The sequence below is a fragment of the Arachis stenosperma genome, chromosome 8, assembly GCF_014773155.1.
Source record: "Arachis stenosperma cultivar V10309 chromosome 8, arast.V10309.gnm1.PFL2, whole genome shotgun sequence".
In the NCBI taxonomy this organism is placed as follows: Eukaryota; Viridiplantae; Streptophyta; class Magnoliopsida; order Fabales; family Fabaceae; genus Arachis; species Arachis stenosperma.
The window spans coordinates 6371302-6395087 of NC_080384.1; the positions used below are offsets into that span (position 1 = coordinate 6371302).

At 37.0% G+C, this 23786-nt stretch overlaps 3 protein-coding genes across 10 annotated transcripts; 2 read left to right on the top strand and 1 right to left on the bottom strand.

The window, feature by feature from the left end:
- Nucleotides 1–302: 302 nt before the first annotated feature.
- On the bottom strand, nucleotides 303–5241 carry LOC130946328 (uncharacterized). Its single transcript, XM_057875023.1, has 5 exons — nucleotides 5012–5241; nucleotides 2845–4782; nucleotides 2489–2714; nucleotides 1472–1548; nucleotides 303–443 (listed from the first exon to the last, which is right to left on the bottom strand). The coding sequence occupies exons 2-5, from the start codon at nucleotides 4750–4752 to the stop codon at nucleotides 372–374; spliced, it is 2283 nt and encodes a 760-aa protein (XP_057731006.1). The 5' UTR covers nucleotides 4753–4782; nucleotides 5012–5241; the 3' UTR covers nucleotides 303–371.
- An 8162-nt stretch (nucleotides 5242–13403) lies between these two features.
- Nucleotides 13404–19084, top strand: LOC130944680 (uncharacterized). 8 transcript variants are annotated; one of them, XM_057873127.1, is made up of 8 exons: nucleotides 13404–13459; nucleotides 13571–13655; nucleotides 15694–16947; nucleotides 17499–17565; nucleotides 17639–17739; nucleotides 18310–18400; nucleotides 18486–18533; nucleotides 18640–19084. In XM_057873127.1, the coding sequence occupies exons 3-8, from the start codon at nucleotides 15854–15856 to the stop codon at nucleotides 18697–18699; spliced, it is 1461 nt and encodes a 486-aa protein (XP_057729110.1). In that variant the 5' UTR covers nucleotides 13404–13459; nucleotides 13571–13655; nucleotides 15694–15853; the 3' UTR covers nucleotides 18700–19084. The 8 variants fall into 8 exon arrangements, with proteins under 8 accessions (XP_057729110.1, XP_057729113.1, XP_057729114.1 ...); XM_057873130.1 differs by having other exon boundaries at nucleotides 13428–13459; nucleotides 15698–16947; XM_057873131.1 differs by having other exon boundaries at nucleotides 13428–13459; nucleotides 15848–16947.
- Nucleotides 19085–20363: 1279 nt separating this feature from the next.
- LOC130945290 (uncharacterized) lies at nucleotides 20364–22987 on the top strand. Its single transcript, XM_057874022.1, has 2 exons — nucleotides 20364–20668; nucleotides 20716–22987. Exons 1-2 carry the CDS (start codon nucleotides 20364–20366, stop codon nucleotides 22985–22987), a joined length of 2577 nt encoding a protein of 858 aa, XP_057730005.1.
- The last annotated feature ends 799 nt before the right edge of the window (nucleotides 22988–23786 follow it).

Sequence of the window (23786 nt, forward strand, 5' to 3'; positions counted from 1 at the left end):
TTTTGTCACGTTTTATAATATGTTGAAGATATTTCGTTGTTATTAAAAGTGGAAGGTATTTTTATTGACGTATTAAAGATTAGGAGAGATTTTGGTAGTTTACTCTAAAATCCCTTTTATTTTTTTTATAAAACCCTACTTTCAATATAATCCCTGCTTGTTATTAAGGGTGTGGCAAAAGTCGCGGCTAAAAAGAAAATCATGGGGTCAGCATAGGATTAAGATTTGAGACTGGAAAACGTTACATACATGGTTTGCATCCTGAAAGAGTTCTTAACGAGTACTAACAATTCTAGCCACGATTCTGCAAAAAAACTTAGTTTTGCTATTTGATTTCTCATTCCAAATCTTAAAAGTAGCAAGATTCCAAATCACATTCTTTGTAAAATCTCCAAACATGATTCCTCGATCCAACGCATCGTTACTCCGGCATGGGTCAAATTCTGAAAAACAGAAAGACAAAAATATAACTACCATTAATCTAGATAACGTAAGGACTAAAGGCTAAGGCATCACAGCCACCAAATCCATAAAATGCTGCCAATGGACAATTTTTTACTCCATTAATTGTCACTTTCACTATTTCGATCCGTTGAAAAATTAAAATTAGAGGCCCTTAGCCTTTTGATCCGCAGACATTTAAGTCCTCGAAGATTTGAAAATACATTTAAGTCCTTGACCTTTTCAAAACCTGTACATATCGATCCCTCATATTCACTTGGGTCTGTCGGACTTATCGGACAAATCAAACATGACCCCGTTGTACTAACCTGGTTGATACGGATGCATACGTAAGAGAGTTTTTAAAATTGGACAAATTAGACTCGGGATCGATATGTCCAGATTTTGAAGAGATCAAAGACTTACATGTATTTTTAAATCTTCAGGGACTTAAATGTCCGCGGACAAGATAGTTAGGGATCGATTTGTCCTTTTCTCTTAAAATTATTTGGACAGAAATGTGTCAGGATATATTGATATCTCAATTAAAAAGTGTCACTTTCAAACGGAATGAGTCTCTACCCGATCAGTAGGGCTAGATCCAATTTCAAGATACATGTTCTAACTCCAAAAGAATCAAATAATGATTATAACCAATATGCTAAAAAATTATCCTTTTTCAAAAAAGCGCCTTTCTAGTGTAAGTAAAATCTGCTAACAATTACAATCAATTCTATCTAATGTCCCAAATACCTCAATTGATAATATAGATAGATAAATAGATTTTATGAAGGTAGAAAACAAGTTGTTTTCAGTAAATATGATTGCCAAACATGCACCACTTAGCTCAGCTCACTGGTTCAAACAGGTTTTCTTTTTCTCCCTTCAAAGCATATGAATCACCATAAGAAAAAACTTTTAACAGGCAAATGATACAGGAGGTACTGCTTCAACAGGCAATAATAAACTCTTTACAAACATTAATGATTAGAAACATGAAATTAAATGAAGTATGGATGCATTAACTTACTTGCAGCCAGAAAGAGAATCCACGTAACAGAACCAAAACCTTGTGTGGTTCCTTGAATTTAATTGCTAATGCTAGATCTGCACAATTATCAAACAAGGAGTTGATAAAGAACTGTAAAAATATTGACAGCAGTGTCAGCATAGACATTATTATGCAACAAGAAGAATAGAAGCAACCTAACAACTGGCACAGACCATTTAAAAAATACGGATGATAAAAATCAATGATTATCAGTCAAAGAATAAAGTGTACAATTGCTGATATATGTTGAGTTCAATAACACCTAGCACCTTTTACTACCATCCATGAGAGAACCAGACCAAAAAAGCTAGCCACTGTGATTGGAGCCCAAAAAAATTACAATCCAATACTTCTGATGTGGGACATGTATCCCATACCTTGCAATTGGATCCTAACATCCCACCATGAGCCACGGCCTGGTACCCATGCAGGCTGGCTGTGTACTTCCCACTTTTACTAGTCTCAATTGAACACAACATGGTTGGCCAGCACCTGTCACCTGACTTCAGATGAGAGATATGGTGGAATGCTTTGGTACCAATTGATAAGAAAGTTGAGAGAATCACATCAAAATTGTGATCGGAGAGATCAATGCTTATTACCCTCCCCCCCCCCCCCCCCCTGGCTGTCTCTCCCCACCAATTGGAATCCCATATCTTGCAGTTGGATCATAACATACAACATGGATCATGAAATTCTGATAGACCATATTTATATTCCGGAAACCGTATACATCATATCTGTCGTACTAAAATACAAAACACAAAATTATGCAGTTGCAGGTTTACTCCAAAAGGGATGGAGAACTTTCTCTTAATTAATTAACAAAATTTGATACACCCAAATATAAAGTGTAGTGATACTCGTTAATCTCAATTGAGGAAGCATGGAATCTTGGTCGAAGAGAGATCATAAACTTCATGCCAATCTTTATAAATGGAAACTGAATAACTTTAATTTCAGAATAAGAAAAAAAAAAAGAAAAGCTGGACCAACCAGGGTACAATTCAAGGTATGATTTGTTAACACCATGTGAGCGGTATGATTTAACAACCCCTTGGCGCGTTTCAGCATGTCGTTCCTTATGCAGTCGAACATGTACTAAATCCAGAAGTTTATCATGTTCTTCTTGGTTATAAGGCCTGTTAAGATCTTTCAGAAGTCTTGTCTTTAACTCAGATAATTTCCCGCTGTCTCTGGGGTTGGTTTCATTTTCAAAGTACTGAACATACACCAATTAATATTATGCATAAGTTAGAAAGTAATTATTTCAAATTTCTTAGAAGTGCAGGTGTGCAAAGTTGCATATTACAAATAGCAAGGTTAGGCTGTAAATAGTTAAAGGCACTTACTGAAGAATCAAAATCTCTGGAAAAAATGAACGGGCTGTTTTCACCAATTTGATTAGGTTCTAAAAGAATCACATCTGAGTCAGAGCAACTTTTACTGGTGTCTGCTTTGCATGTCTTTGTGATACTCTTGTGTTGCATATGCATCAAATTGCCATCAACAGTAAGAAATGCTTGATCAGAAGCTTGTGAACTGTGCCTAACATTTGAACTCTTTCTTTTGTCGTCACTCTCTACCCTGACAGTTATAAGCCCCTCATCATCTGTCATATAAGAATTCAAGTATCTCCCGTAATCTTCATCAACACAATAAACCCTTGATTCAGTATTGCTCATGGACACTCCCGAAACATCTAAATGTGGGCTTCTATCAACAGGTGCTCCTTCAGTCTGTAGACTTTGCTGGGATTCCAGTTGACCACCTATCTGTTCTTTATCAACATCACATTGTCCTTCTGGAGTATGATACCCTTGACCAGAAACTTGCGAATTGTTCCTAACACATGAGCTTCTTCCATCTAATTTGCCTCCCACCTCCTGAGACATCAAACCTTCATCAGTACCCCTATAAGAAGAATAAGAATTCAAGTATGCTTTGTAATCTTCATCAAAATTATCAGATTCCAGTTCAGCATGGCAATTGTTCTTGGGAGCTATAGAATCATCTGAACATTCCCTTCTGATAAATTGTCCTCTTTCAGTTTGGTCAGATTCCACTGGGTCAACTGTATGTTCTTCAACAACATCAAACTGGACACTGGGATTACCAAAAGCATGATCAGAAACTTGAGACTTGTTCCTAGTACTTGAGCTTCTTCCAGCTTCACTTCCAACCAACGATTGCAAACTTTCATCAACCATCCCATTAGTATTCAAGAATATTTGGTAATCTTCATCTACATTATGAGAGTCCAATCCAGTGTTGCAAATATTTTTGGGAACTACAGAATCGTCTGAAGAAGGCCTTATATCAAATGGTCCTCCTTCAGAGTGCAGATTGTGGTAACATTCCATCTTGTCAACTGTCTGCTCCTTGTTGACGTCGCACTCCACATTGGCATTATCGAATGCATGATTGAAAACTAGTGGATTGTTCTTAACATTTGAACGCACCAAACCATCATCATTCCTACAGAAAGGCAATAATGTTTCGTACTCTTCATCTGCATCATTGAACTGCAATTGAGAGTTGCAATTGTTGCCTGGAGCTCTATAAACATCTGAACCTGTAATTTCACTAGGAGGTCCTTTTTCTGACTCTGGAACTTGCTGAGATTCCAATGCATCACCTGTCTCCTCCAACTCCCTTTCTTTGCCACCATAGCTTATATCAATATGCTGGTTATGCATACTGATTAAGGAAATATAGGAGTTTCCTTCATTCCTTAGGTTTTCCGCAAACATTTTATCCTCATTATCCAAATCATGATCATTGTCACTGATGTAAACAGTGTCAGAATCATCTTTATAATTATCAGAACTATATGTATTCAAAAACAGTCTGAAATCTTCATCTACTTCATCATGCCCAATATTGGAAATGTCATAATAATATTGAGGACATCTATCCAAGAGCATTCTGTAATCTTCATCTACTTCATCATCCTCAATCTCGGAAATATCATTAGAAATTTCAGAAAGATAACCATCCAAGACAATTCTGTAATCTTCATCTACTTCATCCTCTACGATATGAACATCATTGTCCGATGAAAAGGCCACATCTCCACAACTCTTGACAGATATCCTGGTAGCACTGGCAAAGCAATTGGGTTTTGAATCATACTTCAAACTGAGCCCCCTTCTCTTCCATCGCCTTTCAGCCCTTCTTCTCTGTTCCTCAGAATAAAAATCTTCTCTTTTCACAAGCATATGTGAATCTCCTGATTCAAACTTGATTGAATCCCGCATATTTTAAAGAGAAAAGTATCCGTACATTCACTGAAAAGGCCAATAAGAACCCATTAAAGAAAAAAAAAAGAAGAATAGTCCCGTAAAAACTTAGGGCAATAATTAATAACTGAAGGAACATTATTTACTGTAGAAAGCAAATACGAATTAGTTAAATGCATCAATAAGCATTGATAGATGAAATTTTCAATTCGTTTGGACAACCAAACAGGAATATTTTTCTTAAAGGAAACAAGAATCAATCGAAAAGTGTTCTAACCAACGACTATGAGCGAGGTGCTCGGTTCGAGTGGAGCACTTATCGGACCACGAGGGCTGACTTGCGGGCCGGGAGATCACACCGTAATGACACAGGGACACCGTGAAGAAAGGACTAGACTCTACACAGCCGCGCGCCGCATTGCGTAACAGTAAAAGGGTAAAGAAAAAGCTAAATTAGGGTTACCCGCGCAAACGCACTGCCCCTTTGTTATGCATAGGAAATTTACCGGCCCGGGTCATGCATAAATTGATTAAATTCCACATTTTTTATAACTGATATCAATATCAACAATGTTGTGATAAGGACAAGGTGGATGTCCATTTATGATGGACGGTTTAATATTCTTAATAGTAAATGAATTAAATCAGGGTTTAAAAATATAGAATTTTTATATATATAAATAGAAGATAAATTTTTAAGAAATACACACACAAGCAATAAAATATCATTCTCTCTCTTTATATATAGTTTCTTTCTCTCTTTCTCTCTTTTCGTTACTATATATAAATATATGAATCATTTTTATTGAAAATAATACATCCCAGAATGATATAGCCAAAGTCATAATTTTTTTTCGTCGTCATCTTGACGTATGATTGAAAAATGAATATCCCACATTAAAAGATCCTGCAGATATGTGAAAAGACCTTGAAGAAAGGTACAATCATCAAAAGACGGTGATACTTCCTCAAACCCGATATATTAGAGAAAATTTTCTCGATCTTCCATGCCTCGAATGTGCTCATACAGTAGTAGTATCGAGAAAAAGGATTTAAAAAGTATTTTGAGTTAATTTCTTACCTTCTTGTTGCTGAACACAACAATGAGTTGCTCTTAAGAAATCATGAAGCACGCCCGGCTGGCGCCGCCCCATTTCCTGAAGTAAATGCGGCAAATTACCCTAAAAGAGGTAAATGACAAGATTTTGATAACAAGAAAAATTATGGAAGGAAAAGAAATTATGTTCACAAGAAAGGATCTCACCAGAAGTGGGATAAAGAAAGAAACAATGGGCAAAGTATATCAATTGAGGATAAATGTTTCCGTTGTGGTGGAAATGGCCATTGGTCACGTACCTGTCGTACCCCAAGGCACCTAGTTGATCTTTATCAAGCATCCTTGAAAAAAGATGACAAAGGAAAGGAAAAAAATTTTGTTTCAAATGATGAAAATTCCACCACTCATTAATATGTATCTAATTTCTTTATGGATTCTGAAAGAAATATTGGCTATTTAATCAATGATGGAATAGTTTGATACATGTATATGTTTGTTAAGTATTCATGTGAATAATTTTACTGTGCATATACTTCTACTCATTTTATTATTATTATCATTTGTTTTTGAAGAAAAATGGCAAGGACATATTCTGAAGATATTTGCCTTACGGATAGTGCAAGTTCATACGCTATTCTTAAGAGTACTATATATTTTACCCATCTTATGCCAAAAGAAGAATATGTTAATACTATTATTGGCTCAGACAATGTGATAGAAGGCTCCGGAAGAGCTATAATTTTGTTTCCTGGAGGAACAAAATTTATAATAAATAACGCACTATTCTCTACCAAGTCTTTGAGGAACTTGTTGAGTTTCAAAGATATTCGCCGAAATGGATATCATATTGAAACAATGAATGAGGAAAATCATGAGTATTCATATATCACAACTCATGATTTAAATAAAAAGGTTATATTAGAAAAGTTGCCCTCTCTTTCATCTAGGTTATATTATATCAAGATTAGTGCAATTGAATCACATGCCATTGTAAACCAGAAGTTTACCAGCCCAAATAAATTCATAACTTGGCATGATAGATTGGGTCATTTGGGAACAACCATGATGAGGAGAATTATTGAAAACTCTCATGGACATTCACTAAAGAACCAGAAGATTCTTAAATCTAGTGAATTTTGTTGTGCTGCATGTTCTCAAGGGAAGTTAATTTTAAAGCCATCACCAGTAAAGATTGGATTTGAGTCCCCTGAATTTCTAGAAAGGATTCAAGGTGATATATGTGTACCTATTCATCCACCATGTGGATCTTTTAGATTTTTTATAGTCCTAATAGACGCATCTTTGAGATGGTCACATGTGTGCTTATTGTCTTCTCGCAACCTGGTGTTTGCGAGATTACTGGCTCAAATTATTCGATTAAAAGCACAATTTGCAGAAAATCTAATCAAAGCAATTCGCCTTGATAATGCTGGTGAATTTACTTCCCAAGCTTTTTATGCTTATTGTATGGCTAATGGAATAAGTGTTGAACATCCAGTAGCTTATGTTCACACACAAAATGGGTTAGCAGAATCACTTATTAAGCGCCTCCAATTAATTGCTAGACCATTGCTTATGATAACAAATCTCCCAACTTCAGTTTGGGGGCATGCTATTTTACATGCCGCAGCACTTATTCGTTTGACGCCAACAAGTTACCATCAGTTCTCTCCTATGCAATTAGCTTTTGGCCAACAGACAAATATTTTCCATTTAAGAATATTTGGGTGTGCGATATATTTTCCCATCGCACCACCCAATCGCACCAAAATGGGACCCCAAAGAAAATTGGGGATATATGTTGGATACGATTCTCCCTCTATAGTGAGGTATCTTGAGATACAAACTAGAGATGTATTTAAAGCCCGGTTTGCGGATTGTCATTTTGATGAATCAAAATTTCCAACATTAGGGGGAGAGAATAAGCTTCCTGAAAAGGAACTTAATTGGAATGCATCATCCTTGATGCATTTAGATCCTCGATCAGAGCAATGTGAACTAGAAGTTCAAAAGATTATACATTTGCAAAGAATAGCAAATGAATTGCCTGATGCATTTTCCGATACAAAGAGGATAACCAAGTCGTATGTACCAGCAGAAAATGCCCCAATTCGAATTGATGTCCCAGTTGGACAAATTGCCACCGAAACAAATACACACCAGAAGCGTGGCAAGCCTGTCGGTTCCAAAGACAAAAATCTTCGAAAGAGAAAAGAGGTAAATACTATTCCTATTGAAAAAGATATAGTAAAGACACCTACAGTTGTCCAAAATTCTAATATAGTGTTAAGGCCAGAAGACGTTCAGGTATCTGAAATTTGTAAAAATGACAAGATCTCAATAAATGATGTCTTTACAGGAAAGAAATGGGACCGAAATAAGACAATTGTCAATGAAATATTTGCATATAATGTGGCATTAAATATCATGCATGAAAGTAAGGATCTTGAGCCAAGATCAGTCGAAGAATGTCGACAAAGAAATGATTGGCCAAAGTGGAAAGAAGCCATGAAGGCTGAGTTAGACTCAAGCGATCCAACACAAAACTCACTGGCAAGTATACCGGGTCGCATCAAGTAGTAAGTACTCACATGAGTGAGGTCGATCCCATAGGGATTGATAGATCAAGCAACTTTAGTGGGTGATTAGTTTAGTCAAGCTAACATTGGTGAGTGATAATTGATGCAGCAAAAAGTAAATGACAAGAAAATTTAAAGTGCAATAAGTAAATTGGACAGAAACTTAAAGAGCAAGAAATGTAAATTGCAGAAACTTAAATGACAAGAAATGTAAATTGCAGTGAATGTAAAGGGGAGTGGGAGCTGGAAATTAGAGAAAGCAATAGATCAAGCAACTGAAAATTTAAATTGCGGGAAGAATAAAAAGGATTTTGGGAGATGGAATTCAAGAAATCAAACAAGAAAGTGTAAATACCAATCAAACAGCGAAGTAAAAGATGCAATAACTTGCAACAAATCTTAAGCAGAAAATAGAAATTGCTTGAAAAAATTCAAAACAGCAAGAAAACTCAACTCAATTGCGAAATCCAAAAAGATAAGTGAAGATCTCAGGGGATCAATGAGACTAGAAAACAAGTCTAGATCTCAATTCCTTCCTTGATTCAGCAGAAAACAGTTTGTAGAAGAAAGAAAGATAGAAGCAGTAAATGAAAACTCATATTCAATTCTAAATTCACTAAGATTATGCAGAAGAAGAACAAAGAGAAGTTTCAGATCAAGAATGAAACAAAATTCCTTCAATCCCAATCGAAAATTCAAATTCAAAAAGGAAAACTAAAAGAGAGAGCTTTCTACTCCTACTGCTCCCTAGTGGAGCCAACCTTCTTTAAAAAATGAAAATGATGCCTTATATAGGTTTTTTTACAAAATAAAAATAATATTAAAACAAATTACAATTAAAATAAATTCCTAAGCTAACTGATCCTTGTACCTTTGAGTGATGTTAATTGGGCTTTACTTGCATTGGATTTGAGGAAGAGTGGATCCGGATGGCCTTGGTTTAATTGGTTTGGTGGGCGGGAACCTTCCAATCTGCATGATAAGCTCCTTGGACCAAGCATCAGGGTAGCGCTCGGTTATCACAAAAAGTGCAGCGCTCCCTGGGCCTTGGCCTTGCCAAGTTTGGTGCATCCTAGCTCCTTGTCCGTGTCAAACAATAGCGCTCGGTGAATGGAGAGAGTGCAGCTCCTTTGTTGCGTTGGTGAGGTCCCCAGCTTCGAGGCTTGCTAGGAGCATTTTGGAAAAACTCTTTGAAGAGTAGTGCTCCTCTTGGGTCCTCCATGTCCTGGGTTCGAACTTTGTTGAGCCCCTTTTGGCTCATTTTTCTTTGGATCAGCGCTCCTTTCTTCCCTTGGGCTGCGTTTGTTTTGTGTATTCTTTAATACATAGACACAGAGACATAGACATTGAAGACACATACACAACAAGACACAAATTTTTTAAACTTGTTTGGTATACAAATATAAATCAGAAGACACAAAGCACAATCTTGTTAAATTTCAATATTACCCTTATTGCAAACTGATATCAGTATCACCGCTACACAACCACTATCTCAACCAAACAACCACCATTAACAATCAGCCACCATCTCAACAAAAAATAACTACCAATAACAATCTATAAATAACAAATTTAATCTAACAAATATCAACAAAAAAATTCAATCTAACAAAATTATTTTAACAAAATTTAACAAAAATTCAAACAAATAAAAAATTAAATTATACAAAAAATAGTGCCAAAAGGGAGAATAGATCTGGAACATGGTAATAGATCTAGAAACACAATGCGCAGAAGAACGGATAACGGATTTGAAAAGATGGTGAAAGACGAGCATCAACGAGAGGTGAAGCAGAGGCAACAACAGTAAAAAAGTGACTGTGGCGGCGACAAAAAAAAGTGAGGGAGGAGAAAAGGGAGGAAGGGATAGGGTGGTAGCGGTGGTCTGGGTGGAAGAATGGGAGGAGAGACGGTGGTCTGGGTGGAAGAGAGGCGGTGGAAGGAAAGAAGGAAGAGAGGCTGCAGTGATTTGGGTGGAAGGAAAGGAGGAAGAGATACGGTGGCAGACTAGTGGTACGATAGGAGGAGAGGCGATGGTGGTTGGAGTGACAAGAAGAGAAGATGAGAGGTTAAACTCTCTGCATTTTGAAAGTGGAAGAGAAAATGGATGAAAGGAGACTGAGGAAGGAGAAAAATTTGAAGGGTAATTATGAAAATTAAGTGTTAAAAATAGTGTGTCTATGTCTCAAGTTTAGTGTTCCACCCCTCCCTGCTATACACAAATTTTGTGTCTTTGTGTGTCTTTGTGTCTTTCCGTGTCTATCAGAATTTTGTGTCTTACTAACTAAACGAAGAACGCGTGCTTCCGTGTCTATGTCTTGGGAAGACACACCCACTAACCAAATGCACGCTTGGTTCATGGGTTCGAATCTTGTGGCTTCCACTAGCAAACATTTACCCTTACATTTTCTTGTGCCAAGTCCCGATAAAGTTAACCAAGTTAACTTAGCGCTCTCTCTTTGAGCGCTCTTCCTTGAATTTGTAGCGCTCGGTTGGTGAAGAGAGCGCAGCGCTTCCTTGTGCGCGCTTCCTTGCTTGTGAATGTAACGCTCATTTCCTAATGAACGCTAGTGTTCATTTATTTATCCATTGGCATTTGATAATCATGCATGCATTTATTAACTAATGCCAATGCATTACGTTCATTCTCACTTAGCATAAATGATTAAATGCTTGCATACTTTCATTGGCCGTGGCATTTATTTAATGAATAAGCCAATGATACTAGTTAAGCCAACGTAGCATGCATTCATTTAATTCATTCTTAGTTAAATGCATGCCTTTATGATAATGCATGGCATAAATTTTTAATGCATGTATCAGCATTAATTAGTAATGCCATTAGCGTTCATTCTTTGGCATTATCATGGTCATGGGTCACGCTTTTAAAAGAGTGGCCTAATGTTTCAAAGCGTGCTCAATCTTCAAAGCATGTTTAAAATTCTTTTTTTCTTCTTTTTAGCTTATTGTGTGCTCTTTTTACTTCTTTTTTCACTTATTTCCTACAAAATTTATAAAATCAAAAGATCAAGGAAATATACCATTTAAGCACAAAAGCATTCAATATTTAAGCACAAATCATCAATTTTTTTGTAAGAAAAAGCATAAAAAAACATGACATGATGACATGTCATCACAACACCAAACTTAAACCTTGCTTGTCCCCAAGCAAAAAAAGAATCATGCAATAAAAATTGACAGTTCAAGGTAAGAAGAATAGCAAGTTAATGTTCATGGTTGGCCAGTTTTCTATGCATGCCACAATCACAAAAGAAATATAAATGATTGATGCTTCTATCTAGCTCAATTTATGAAATCTTTTCCTTATACTTCTTCCTTGAAGAAAGCTTTTGATTTTCTTATTAGCTTCTCCTTTTGGGTGCTTTGCCCCATGAGTTGATAACAAAACTACGACTCTAAATGCTTTGTTTTCAAGTATTACCACTTGATACATAAGCACCACAAGCATTCAATTAGATGACTTCATTAAGCTCATTTGTTTCTTTTCTTGACTCTCTAATCATTGATGCTCAGAGCCTTGAGCTTTGAGGGAGTGCATTTGCACTTTGAGCCTAACCTTGACTCTAATGTTCATGGTTTGAGCCTAACCTTGACTCTAAGTGTTTTGTTTTCAAGCTTTTTGCTCGATACATAAACACCACAAGTACTTAATAATGAAGTTGTCATTGGTACTCAGAGCCTTCAGCTTTTTCATTCTTTCCCCTTTTTCTTTTCTTGCCTTTAATTGCATTTGCTTTTTCAAGGTTTTCATAATTTCAAAAGATTTCACAAAATGTACTAGATGAAAACTTCAATTAAATAAAATCTAATGCAATTGAGCAACAATTAATCATACTAGCTTTCCACTACTTGTATGCATATGCTAAGTTCTTCTTTAATTCCTTGTTTGTTTATGATCATGATACTTTATTGCTTTTGAATTCACAAAACTCAAGTTGGTAGTCATAATGTCACAGCAGCATGTTGCAAATCAAAATTCAGGCTATGCTTATTCATACCACACATGCATACAGAGAAGGTAAAGAAAATCATGCAATTTGAAGTGCTGAAAACAAATGAGAGGAAAATGAACTTTACAACCTTGTAATTCATCTTCTCTCTTGTTGTCATGTTCCTCCCATTCTCCCCTTTCCCTTGCCAAACTTAGAATGCTAATAAAAAATGCAAAACGATGCCATTATGAGGCACCTGATCCGAATAAAAAATCCTCCAAAAACCAAACTAGTTTTGTCGGTTCACCAATTAACTATCGGTTCGTTCAATTTATACACTGATTTTTTGTCAAGCAATTTCTGAGCTCAACCGAATTAAACAGGAGATCAATTTTCAGTTAACTTAGTCGAACTGACTATTTTGATCTGATTTTTAGAATCATGATTTAAATATCTCATATAAAAGTATCTTTTTATTTAACAATTATGTTTAGATAAAATAATATAAAATAATTTTTATTAATTTATTATGTTGAAAACATTTGTTTTTAAATCAAAAAATATTTTTTTATTTTTTTAATGCTTTGACTCTTACTATTAAAATTTTATCAAGCACATGGCGAGAAAGGTGAATTTCTGGATTTGCCCACCACAGTGATTCATTCACTTCATTCACAGAGCATATATGTATATAACTAAATATCGTGAGGCTTTCGTGCATCTAATTGGGAATCAATTTTAGACTTTTAATACTTATTTGAGCCCTATTATTTTGATAAAAAAAATTTTTTAATAATTTTTTTTATTTTTTAATATATTTAACAAATTTTTAGTAATAAAAATAAATATACTAAAAAAATCTTGTTTAAAAGGTTGTGATTTACATTTTTTTTAATTTTTTTAAAAAATATTTTTTATATAATAAATAAATAAATAAATATTTTTATATTATTATATTTAAACAAAATTAATAAACAAAAAAATTTTTGCATAAAATATTCAAACATTACTTTTTATAAAATCTTTAAAAAAATAAATAACTCAAAAAAATAAACTTTTCTTATAAATTTATCCAAATAAGCCGTTAGCTTTGTAGGCGGAAGAAAGGGGAACGGAGGGGAGTGTTATTACTTGTGAGTACGTAAGGTTTGATGCTATAATACAAAGCGATGATGCAAAGGAAGGGAATCGAAAGTTTAAGTCTAATTTCTTTTGTTGTTTGTTCTTGTTCTAAATAATAACAGGTCTATTTTCCGAGGTCTCAAAGCTTCAACTTAATAAAAGCAAGCAATTTCTTCCTAGTTCCTATCTTCATCTTGGTCCGATTAGGTAATGCTTCGTTTCTCTTGTCTTCTAATCTCTCGGATAACTTTTTGACGTTTTAGTGTTTCTGTTTTCTTGAAAGATGCTGTCTGCTCTCTATGGCCATAGATTTCATTTCTTGTTGGTTTGAATTGCTTGTGATTGTTTCCCTTTGGAGATGCCCAGGCCATTAAATTTGCTTGAAGCCCTAAATTTGGTTATTGAATGACTTGATACTTGGGATCACTCTAAAATTGGTTATTGAATGACTTGATACTTGGGATCGCTCTAAATTTGCTACTCCGTAAAGAAGAATTTTGGAATGTTAATGCTTCTGAGACCTATAGGGCTTTGTCTTACATCTACATTAATCTTTCTTTGTAAGCCATAACTACATAGTTCATCCCCTTTTTCATAATTCAATAAGCTGTGATTTACTTCTGCTTTCGAATACTTTTATCGGTAAGAGAACACCTGTTCTTATAATTGGTCTCGGAGTAAAGAGGTATTAGGTTACAAATTTATTCCATGCCCTGGAGGAAGCTTTTATTGGCATGGATTGTAATTACTTGCTTTAATGAAATATGAATCCATTCATCTCTGGAGTAATAGTATTCTGTATTTGGCTTGTTAAGCTATAAATTAGTCGATGAACTCAGCGGTCCTATTCTGTGTGATATTACGAAATGGACCTGCCCTAAGGATCATAACTTACATAACCTAGTTCAAGTTGCTAATTTTCCAAAAGTTACTACATTTTACGGGGAAAGGAAACTTCATCAACTACTAATGTTAGTCTCTTATCTGGCCAAGCAATTTTCAACTACTCACTATCTTCCTTCCATTTTGTTATGTATTTAAGCAGGACAGATTTAGTTTGTTCCTTGCCAAATTAAATGCTTGGTCATTTTGTATTTAAGGAGGACAATTTATAGTGTAGCTACAATTAAAATATGTTAAATTGAGTGTGTCTAAGTCAATCCTAAAGGTTGCTCAAACTAAAAGCAATATTGGTCATACCCTTAGTCAAGCAGCATGGACTCTCACGCACACCTCTCATGGCCCAAGACTAAACATCTGAATGTGAAGGTTGCAAGGTTGGAAACATGTGGATGGCACATAATGATACCATCTCAAAATGAAATGGGTCTAATTCAGTCCCAAAAGTCTTCGTGAGAGGAATATTTGTGCATAATGTTATAAAGGTTGTTCTCTCCATAAATTCTTCCATCATCTTGTTAGGTGGTGGAGGGAGAAGGGGAAAATTGACAGCAGACCCTATTTTGATAGGTTTTAAAGGAAGGGAAATTCCCTTAAAGGCCCCTTTAAGCAGGGCACTGCCTTATTCTTTTGCATCCTCACAAGGGGAGGAGAGTTCACTGCTTTTTTGTGTTTAAATATCCAAACAAGGAAATTAACTTCCCGTCTATCCTGTTTCTATTTCCGTATTTCTATCACTTCCACTCCACTGAAAAACTTTTGGCCATAGCATATAAATGGTATTATAAATACTATATACATCAATTATGGCGGTTGCATATTCTGTGAATCTTCTTGTTGCATCAACGAGAATCTAGTTGGCTAAGTTATTTGAAGGTTACCAAATTTTGAAATCTGCCCTAAGCTGTATTTAGGATTGACATTTATGTGTTTAGCTGGTTGGAATTAGAGAGACGAATGTGGTTTTGTTAGTTGCAGTTTGGAACAACAGGAATGGACCACAATCAAGTATTATTTCTTCTGAAACAGGTTGAATAAAATATAAAATATTTAACAACAACTAGGATTCAAACTTGTTGGTCTAGTTCAAATATGGTGATTAATGTAAATCAAACTAAGGGCTTCATTTCATTTAAGTGTTCAAACTGAAGATTAGTTATTGGCATGCTACCTATGACTGGTTATTTAGGGAAACGGAAACTTAGCTGGGTTTGAGTCATCATAAGTTCTGTTTTATGTCTAAAGATAGTGATGTTTCTAGTTAGTTATGAGTGCGATTGTATTGGCCCTCTTTATACTTGTTTCCTATCTTTTCTTTATGGTCTTTTTGTGATTTTTAAATCAGGTAGCCTTCAATGTGTTGAGTGGATGAGGTTGACTGACATGCTTCCAACAGGGCAGTAGCCTTGAGTTCGAAACATGGAATTGCCATTTCTTGGGTTGTTTATCTTTGGTCCTCTATAGCATTATACAACAATTTTGTTTTGAAATTGATCCAGGTGATAATGCTAATACAAAGTTCCCTTCTAAGTTCAGTTGAGGCTGGTTCATGTTATGTAACTGATGATGGAAAAGATATTCTTTGTGACCGGATGCCTAGTGGTCAAACTTGGCAGGCATACATGAAATGCAGCAACTACCCTCTTAACTGGTGTGGAAAAGCTGAACAAACGAAAGAGGATAGAAGGAATGCTGATAATCCCTGCAACTCGAACTGTCTAAGTGGCTTAGGTCAGCCATCAACTGCTAGTATCATGACTGATAATACTGCACCTAACATGGTATACAGGAGAAAAAAGCTACGTAAGGGGTTAAATGCTCCTCTTTCCAATTGCCGGTCAGTCATAAGTTCTTCTGTGCGTTTATCATCAGCTGAGGATCGGCCAGGTAGTTTCCAAGTTAAAGACCATTCTGAAATGATAAGAAATCTTGTTGTTTCTTCTGTGCTGTTGGATGGGGTAGTTAAAGATAACATTCAGAAAAGTTTAGGAATTGACAGTGTAAATGATAGTTGCTCTTCTTCAAAATCAAATATGGAACTTGTTTCAGATTCAGTAGAAACTGAAATTGATGAACCTGGTGAATGCTCCTCATCCAGTGCAATAGTTTTGGATGTTACAAGGGAAGCAAAGACAGAAAAAGATTCTTGCATGAATATTCTAAGAAGCTATGGTCTTAGAGGAGATTGTTTTGCAGATAATGCTGCCTCTTTGGAAACTGTTGTTACTGCTGGTAATATCTGCTGTTCCAGATTGTGCAAAACATGTGGTAGGTTGGACAGTTCATTGAACATGCTTCTATGTGATCATTGCGAAGATGCATATCATCCAACTTGCTATAACCCACGTTTTAAAAAATTACCAACCGATGAGTGGTTTTGCCATTCATGTCTTACAAAAAGTCACAAAATTCTCAGAGAGACAATAATCAAATCACCAGGTATTCACAATGAACTGGGTAAATGTAGAACTGCTTCTGTTAAGGCAGAATTGAATCCCATACTGTTGATGCTGAGAGAAACTGAGCCATATACAACCAAGGTGCGGGTTGGTAAAGGTTTTCAAGCTGAAGTACTTGGTTGGTTAGGTCCTCAGGGAAGGTATCTAAGTTTTAATCACAAATGTTCTTAAAGCGTTTCCATGAGATCCATTGATTGTTACTTAAGTGTTTCTTACATTGCCTTGAGTTTGGACTTTACTGACTTTATTTTACTGACTTTATTTTATTTCATGCTTGGCCAAACCCAATTCTATTTTGCTTATCCATTTTAACCAGTTCAGTTATCAGTGTGTGTTGTTGTTATGCTTTGTACTACAACATATAATAATATGACAGAACTAGACTTGACCATGAGTAAAAGTAGGGAAAAACAAGGCAACAATGCAGAGTAGTACATCACTACTTGGTAAACAAAGGGATTGTTATGTGTTGTTGCATGGTTTGCCTTCATAAGATTAGTTTTGTTATTTGGTTTCTTCATCAGGAATTGAGGTGCCTCACTTTCTTTTGCACTCTTTTTGTGAGGTTTTCTTATTTTCAATGGACATGTCTGGTTTGTCTCTATCCATAATCATTGTTCATTAAAGTCTGTTTTAGCTATATTTTTCTATTATTATATTGTCACCGACATCATTTTATTGTTTCTTGTAGTGATGAAGATGAACTTCCTGAACCATTGGAAATAAATCATTCGGAGTTTTCAACACTGCAGGCAAGGGTTTTCTTTATTTATTTTATGATCTTCATTCAAACTTGTGTGATTGAAATGCATTTCACATTTTCAGGAAGAGAATCCAAGAAATCCAACTAGACTTGGTTCCATAGGAAATTGGCTTCAGTGTCAGGAGATTATAAATAGAGACAATGGAACTGTGTGTGGAAAATGGCGCAGGTACGTCTCATGTAGAAATTTTCTATGCAGTTATTTTGTGGGACAGTCTTATCAAATTTTTTCCTTTCTCAACAACATCGAAGCGTTTCTCATTAGGTTCTTTTGGGAGGGTCAACTACTAAGATCAAATGATGCTTTTACGTTTTGTAATAAGCCAAATGTTTAGAGTGGCCATTTAGATCCAAGTTTTCTATCGGTCTCACCTAGAGTTTTCTTTCTTTATAAAGAAAAGAAAAGAAAATTGTTGTAGAATGGTGTAATTTAAACTTTATGCATATTTATTTATTGGGTCCTGGGGTTTGTGTAGGCAATGGGGACATCATCATCCTTTGTTATCTGAAAAACATTAAAATTTGCATGCCTAAACTGGCAACAGATTATTTGGTTTTGTTTCATTGTAAAACTCAAGTTTCATCTAATAGTGGAAGAAATATAAAAGTCTTGTTCATTATTATCATCGTCACCATAGGATATAGTATGATAATTTGGATCAGCTTAAAATAAGTGTGTGAATAAGTCTAGGAAATTGTGCTTGAAACGTCTTAACCTAGCTAAAGCATTTGTTGGCAGAGCTCCACTTTTTGAAGTTCAAGCTGATGATTGGGAGTGCTTCTGTGGTATCCATTGGGATCCATATCATGCTGATTGTGCCGTACCCCAGGTGAAATACATTCTAACCCTTCATATTACATTCTTTGCCGCAGCAATTTCTGATTTCTGGAGCTTTGCATATTGATTTGCTGCAGGAGCTCGAAACAGATCAAGTTCTAAAGCAGCTTAAGTATATAGAAATGGTACGTTTAAACTGTGTTTTGATAATTTTATGTCAAAGGAATTTCTTGATTAATTAGTAGTTTCGATCTCATGGCTTAGATTCTCACTCACGTATATGCCATACAGCTAAGGCCTCAACTTACTGCCAAACAGAGAAAATCAGATTGCAATAGCAGTGGTGATTGAAGATGTACAGTAGTATATTGATGATAGCTTATGCTTTTTGTCCTCAAGCAATTGTAAAATTTGGTTTACAAATCCATATGGCCATGCATTCCAACCAAAACAAATGTTCAGCCTTCTTTACCTACTGTGGACTACTATCAAGTACTAACGTGGATTGATCACGCTGAATGTGTTTACTAGCGTAGTAATCCGTGCTTGGGAAAAAATATGTTCAACTTAAAGAAATGTTGTATGAACATATTGGAAAGCAATTGTTGGCCTTTATTTTGTGTCAGGATGTTTGCCAATGAGAATGATCATATACATTAATTGTTTAAGATAATTCCATTGTACGATTAAGTATGTCAGTTATATGTATTGTTGTTTTTATGTTCGACTGTGGTGGGCTATTGGCACATTATTGGTTTATATAGTTTAAAACAAAATTTTCAATTAAAGGAAAAAATATGTTCGAGTATATAGTGTTTCTAAAACTCGACATAAAGATAGGAATCGAATAATTAAAATATTAATAGAGAATGATGCATGAGGCTGAAGTTGCCAACACTTGTTGCAATTTCAAAAAGCGAATTAATAAATGTCTAGGTTAATTTGGAAGAAAAACGAATGTAGATAGCTATTTAAGTAATTTTTTTGAATTATTTATTGCAAACATAATGATTAATTATTGAAAAAAATGATATAACAACGAAATTTTTTATACAGCATAATTAATGAGTTAAAGTCTAACGTATGTTTTAGAAGTATACAATATTTATTGTGGTTGAAGAAGATATGTATGTGTTATTTTGAATCAACACTCTCAAATCTAATTTAGATTTAATCATTGACAAAGTAACATATGGTTCTTCATGTGTAAAATCCGACTTGGGTAAGTTCAACGCAACTATGTTGAGAGCGATCCTTGCAAATGACACAACCAATGGAAATTGTCTCTTTTAGAATTTGAAAGGTAATGTTGAATCTTAGAATCATGTTTATGCAAACTCCAGTAAATTGATTTATATTTCTTAGTAACAGGTACACCTACTTTTAATATACGTTCATAAAATGGTAAATTTGAATAGTTAATTGCATTAAGGGCCAATATAGATAGTTCTATAAGTAATTTTTTTTCTAACTTTTAACTTATAAAAAGTTATGGCATTAATATTTTATATAATTTTCAAAACACAACTTATAACTTTTTAAAAGACTATTTAAGTACTTACATAGAAGTTAAGAAAAGTGACTCTTATAATAAAACTTTTTGGATAAAAAACCCAAATAAGCCAAGGAGAGCTCCAAATTACCCAAATCAGCCAAATCAAAAATCCACACCTGAATCCACCAGGACGAATTATTATATAATTCGAATCAATAAGATTCGAATTATACTATCAAGTAATTCGAATTGATATAATTCGAATTATGTGCATGCAATGAATTAAAGTAATTCGAATTGAGTTAATTCGAATTACTAGGAAGGAAACAAAATAAAGTAATTCGAAACAAGTTGTTTCGAATTATACTTAACTAATTCGAATTTAGTTAATTCGAATTACTAGGTTAGCTTGTGATACAACATAATTCGAAACAAATTGTTTCGAATTATATATATATAGTGCGAACCAGAGCTGTATATATATGCTGTGAACTCATGATGCTCTCAACAAAGAGGGGAGATGGCTAGTGAGGAGAGTTTCCTAGTTCTGGTACATTACAGAGGGTCGATTAAGAGAAAAACTCGGTCCGGCGTGAAGTTCACTGATAAGGATCCCCTATGTATTATCGTGACGCCAACAACCACCTACGATGCTCTTGTTAGCTCTGTGCTGGAGAAGCTTGGTCTTGAAGGAGTTAAAAGGGTCAAGAAGTTTTTCTACCGCATTCCAACAGTGGTGCTCCATGACACCGTGAAGTTTGATTGTTCCACAATCGGTAGTGACGAGGACTTGCAGGTTATGTTTCTTTGTCGTAGTTTCCCGAGGTAAGGACACCAGAGTTGTTGGCAAAGTTGGTTGATGTGGTATCTAGCTCGGGTGGTTCGAACCGGAATGCCAATACTATAGCCGCGGTTGCCGGCTCGAGCTCGAGATCTGCTGTTGCTTCATCCTCTGCTCCTGTGTATGAGCCACCGATGCAGCCTGTTGCGTCCCCTTCGTTTGCCGTTGATCTGAGCGGCAATGTTGGAGACGAGGTTCGGTATGGGGAACATATTCCCACCGAGGTACATTGTCCCACACCGGCTGGTGTTGGTGATGGTTTGTTTGATGATCCAGATGACGATGACGTGGAGCCGGATATGATCGCTGATGAAAGCGGCGATGATGTTGGAACTACTATTCCGAGAAGGGCTACAGGTGGATCTAGTTTTGGCACACAGCAGTATCCACTCCATTTTTTCTCGTTGGACCTGGATGCCATGCGGCAGGACGAAAATGCTCTGCAGCCCTCAGGATTTGGCGCTAGAGATACCGAGGGATCTGCCGGTATGAACGAGTTCCAGGTTGGCCAACAATTTCAGGATAAAGATGAGGCGTTGTTGAGTGTGAAGACGTACAGTATCCGCCGAGGGGTCCAGTACAAGGTCGTTGAGTCTGACTACCGCAGGTATGTGGAAAAGTGTTCTGAGTTTCGGAATGGGTGCACATGGCTGATTCGGTTGAGTCTCCGACAGCGGAAGGGTATCTGGGAAGTGAAGCGATACAACGGACCGCATACATGTCTCGCCAGCTCCATCTCCAGCGACCATAGGAGTCTGGACTACCATGTGATATCCACCTTCATTATGCCGATGGTTAGGGCTGATGCAGCTGTGAACATCAAGGTGCTTCAAAATGCCACGGCCGCACACTTTGGGTTCAGGCCAACGTACAGGAGGGTATGGATGGCGAAGCAGAAGGCCGTTGCCGTCATATATGGGGACTGGGACGAGTCGTACAATGAGCTCCCTAGGTGGGTTTTAGGAGTTCAGCTGACGATGCCTGGCACTGTAGCCGTCCTCAGGACTTGCCCTGTTCGAGTTGGGGGACAGGTTGACGAGTCTCAGGTTTATTTTCATAGGCTGTTCTGGACTTTCCCCCCTTGTATCCAGGCATTCCGTCATTGCAAGCCTTTGGTGAGTATTGATGGCACCCATCTATATGGGAAGTATGGGGGAACATTGGTAATCGCCATTGCACAGGACGGAAACTCGAACATCCTCCCCGTGGCATTTGCACTAGTTGAGGGTGAGAATGCTGAGTCATGGTCTTTCTTTCTTTCCCACCTCCGTGAGCACGTGACACCTCAGCCGGGTCTGTTAGTTATTTCAGATAGGCATAACGGCATCAAGGCAGCCCTCGAGGCTCCGGATGGGGGATGGCTACCCCCGGCTGCGTACCGGGCGTTCTGCATTCGACACGTTGCAGCGAATTTTGCCTTGACGTTCAAGGAAAAAGATGCCCGGAGGCTTCTTGTTAACGCCGCATATGCCAAGACCGAAGTGGAGTTCGACTACTGGTTTGACATTCTGCGCTCTAAGAATCCGGCAATGTGTGACTGGGCGAACCGAATCGAGTATTCGTTGTGGACACAGTACTGTGATGAGGGTCGGAGATTCGGGCACATGACGACCAATATTTCGGAATGTGTCAACTCAATCCTGAAGGGGGTAAGAAACCTCCCTGTTTGCTCGCTGGTGAAGGCCACATACGGAAGGCTAGCTGAGCTATTTGTCCGTAAGGGTAGGGAGGCCGAGGCTCAGATGGGTACTAGACAACAATTCAGTCAATACCTAGTAAAGTGTATCGAGGCCAACCTGAAGATAGCCAGGTGCTTCACGGTGACTGTTTACGACAGGGATAACTCGGAGTACACCGTTGCTGAGACGACTCCGACAGGTTCATTCTCTCTTGGTACGTACAGGGTCTCATTAGGGTCTAAGACTTGTGATTGTGGATACTTCCAAGCACTTCATTTTCCCTGTCCGCACGCACTGGCATGCTGTGCTTATTCACGACTTACATGGCAGCCTTACGTCCACGAGGTCTATCGCCTGAGTTCCGTTTTCGGTGTCTATCAGATGGGATTTACACCTCCCATTCCAGAGGGTTTCTGGCCACCTTATGCCGGGCCTACCGTTATACCGGATCCGAATATGAGGCGTGCGAGGGAGGGTCGTCCTAGATCCACAAGAATTCGCACCAACATGGATGAAGCAGATCCGAACTGGCCAAAGAGATGTGGCCTCTGCAGGCAGCCAGGTCACACCAGGCGTAGTTGTCCACAAGCCGTAGGCCCCAGCGGGACTGCTGGAAATCAATAGGAGATTTGGTTTGTCTGTTTTTATTTGTTAATCTATTAGCACTTGTCTTCTACTTCAGTTAGCAACCATTGTTCTCCGTGCAACTAAGTTGTTTCCAATGAGTAATGAAACTTGTTATTCGTACCAAATATTTCTGTTGAATGTCTTTTAAATGATTGAAATTAATATCTAAAACAAACAACATTATATCATGGGATGACTGATAATGAATAACATAACATCAAACTATATATCATAACATAAAAGTAGAAGACGTCAAAGTAAATGACATAACAAAACATCAAAGTACATAACATAACATCAAATAACATAACAACAAAGTACATACCATAACAATGATAACCAACCAATAAGGTACACAATATAAATATAACAACATGACATACACCACTATCCATAAATCATCTAAATAGGTGCGATCCAGTGCCGCAACGGCGTGGCACCCGTGTCCGGTAACCCCTACGTATAAGTGGCTCCTCATCCTCAATCGACTCGTCGCTGTCATCCGGAACTGGCTGTCTCGGGGTCATAGGCGCAATATGCACGGGTCTGGATGATGACGGGCCGGCAACTGAATGTGACCCAATAGTCTGGGCCGATGCTGGGGTCCCACCCATGGCAAAAGGATGCGCAGGAGCTACCGTGGCAGGCTCGTTCAGATCTACATCCAGCGGTGTGGTGCACGAAATTGTGATCACTACAACTTCGCACAACTAACCAGCAAGTGCACTGGGTCGTCCAAGTAATAAACCTTACGCGAGTAAGGGTCGATCCCACGGAGATTGGTGGTATGAAGCAA

What these genes read in the sequence shown, in the direction of transcription:
- LOC130946328 (XM_057875023.1), bottom strand. Translation starts at nt 4,752, where the DNA reads ATGCGGGATTCAATCAAGTTTGAATCAGGAGATTCACATATGCTTGTG. An exon ending in ATACCTTGAATTGTACCCTG is followed by an intron (nt 1,549 to 2,488) that starts GTTGGTCCAGCT and finishes ATAATTGTGCAG; the next exon opens with ATCTAGCATTAGCAATTAAA. An exon ending in GATTCTCTTTCTGGCTGCAA is followed by an intron (nt 444 to 1,471) that starts GTAAGTTAATGC and finishes TCTGTTTTTCAG; the next exon opens with AATTTGACCCATGCCGGAGT.
- LOC130944680 (XM_057873127.1), top strand. Translation starts at nt 15,854, where the DNA reads ATGCTAATACAAAGTTCCCTTCTAAGTTCAGTTGAGGCTGGTTCATGT. An exon ending in GTGTGTGGAAAATGGCGCAG is followed by an intron (nt 17,740 to 18,309) that starts GTACGTCTCATG and finishes ATTTGTTGGCAG; the next exon opens with AGCTCCACTTTTTGAAGTTC. An exon ending in CTGATTGTGCCGTACCCCAG is followed by an intron (nt 18,401 to 18,485) that starts GTGAAATACATT and finishes GATTTGCTGCAG; the next exon opens with GAGCTCGAAACAGATCAAGT.
- LOC130945290 (XM_057874022.1), top strand. Translation starts at nt 20,364, where the DNA reads ATGGCTAGTGAGGAGAGTTTCCTAGTTCTGGTACATTACAGAGGGTCG. An exon ending in CTTTGTCGTAGTTTCCCGAG is followed by an intron (nt 20,669 to 20,715) that starts GTAAGGACACCA and finishes TGTGGTATCTAG; the next exon opens with CTCGGGTGGTTCGAACCGGA.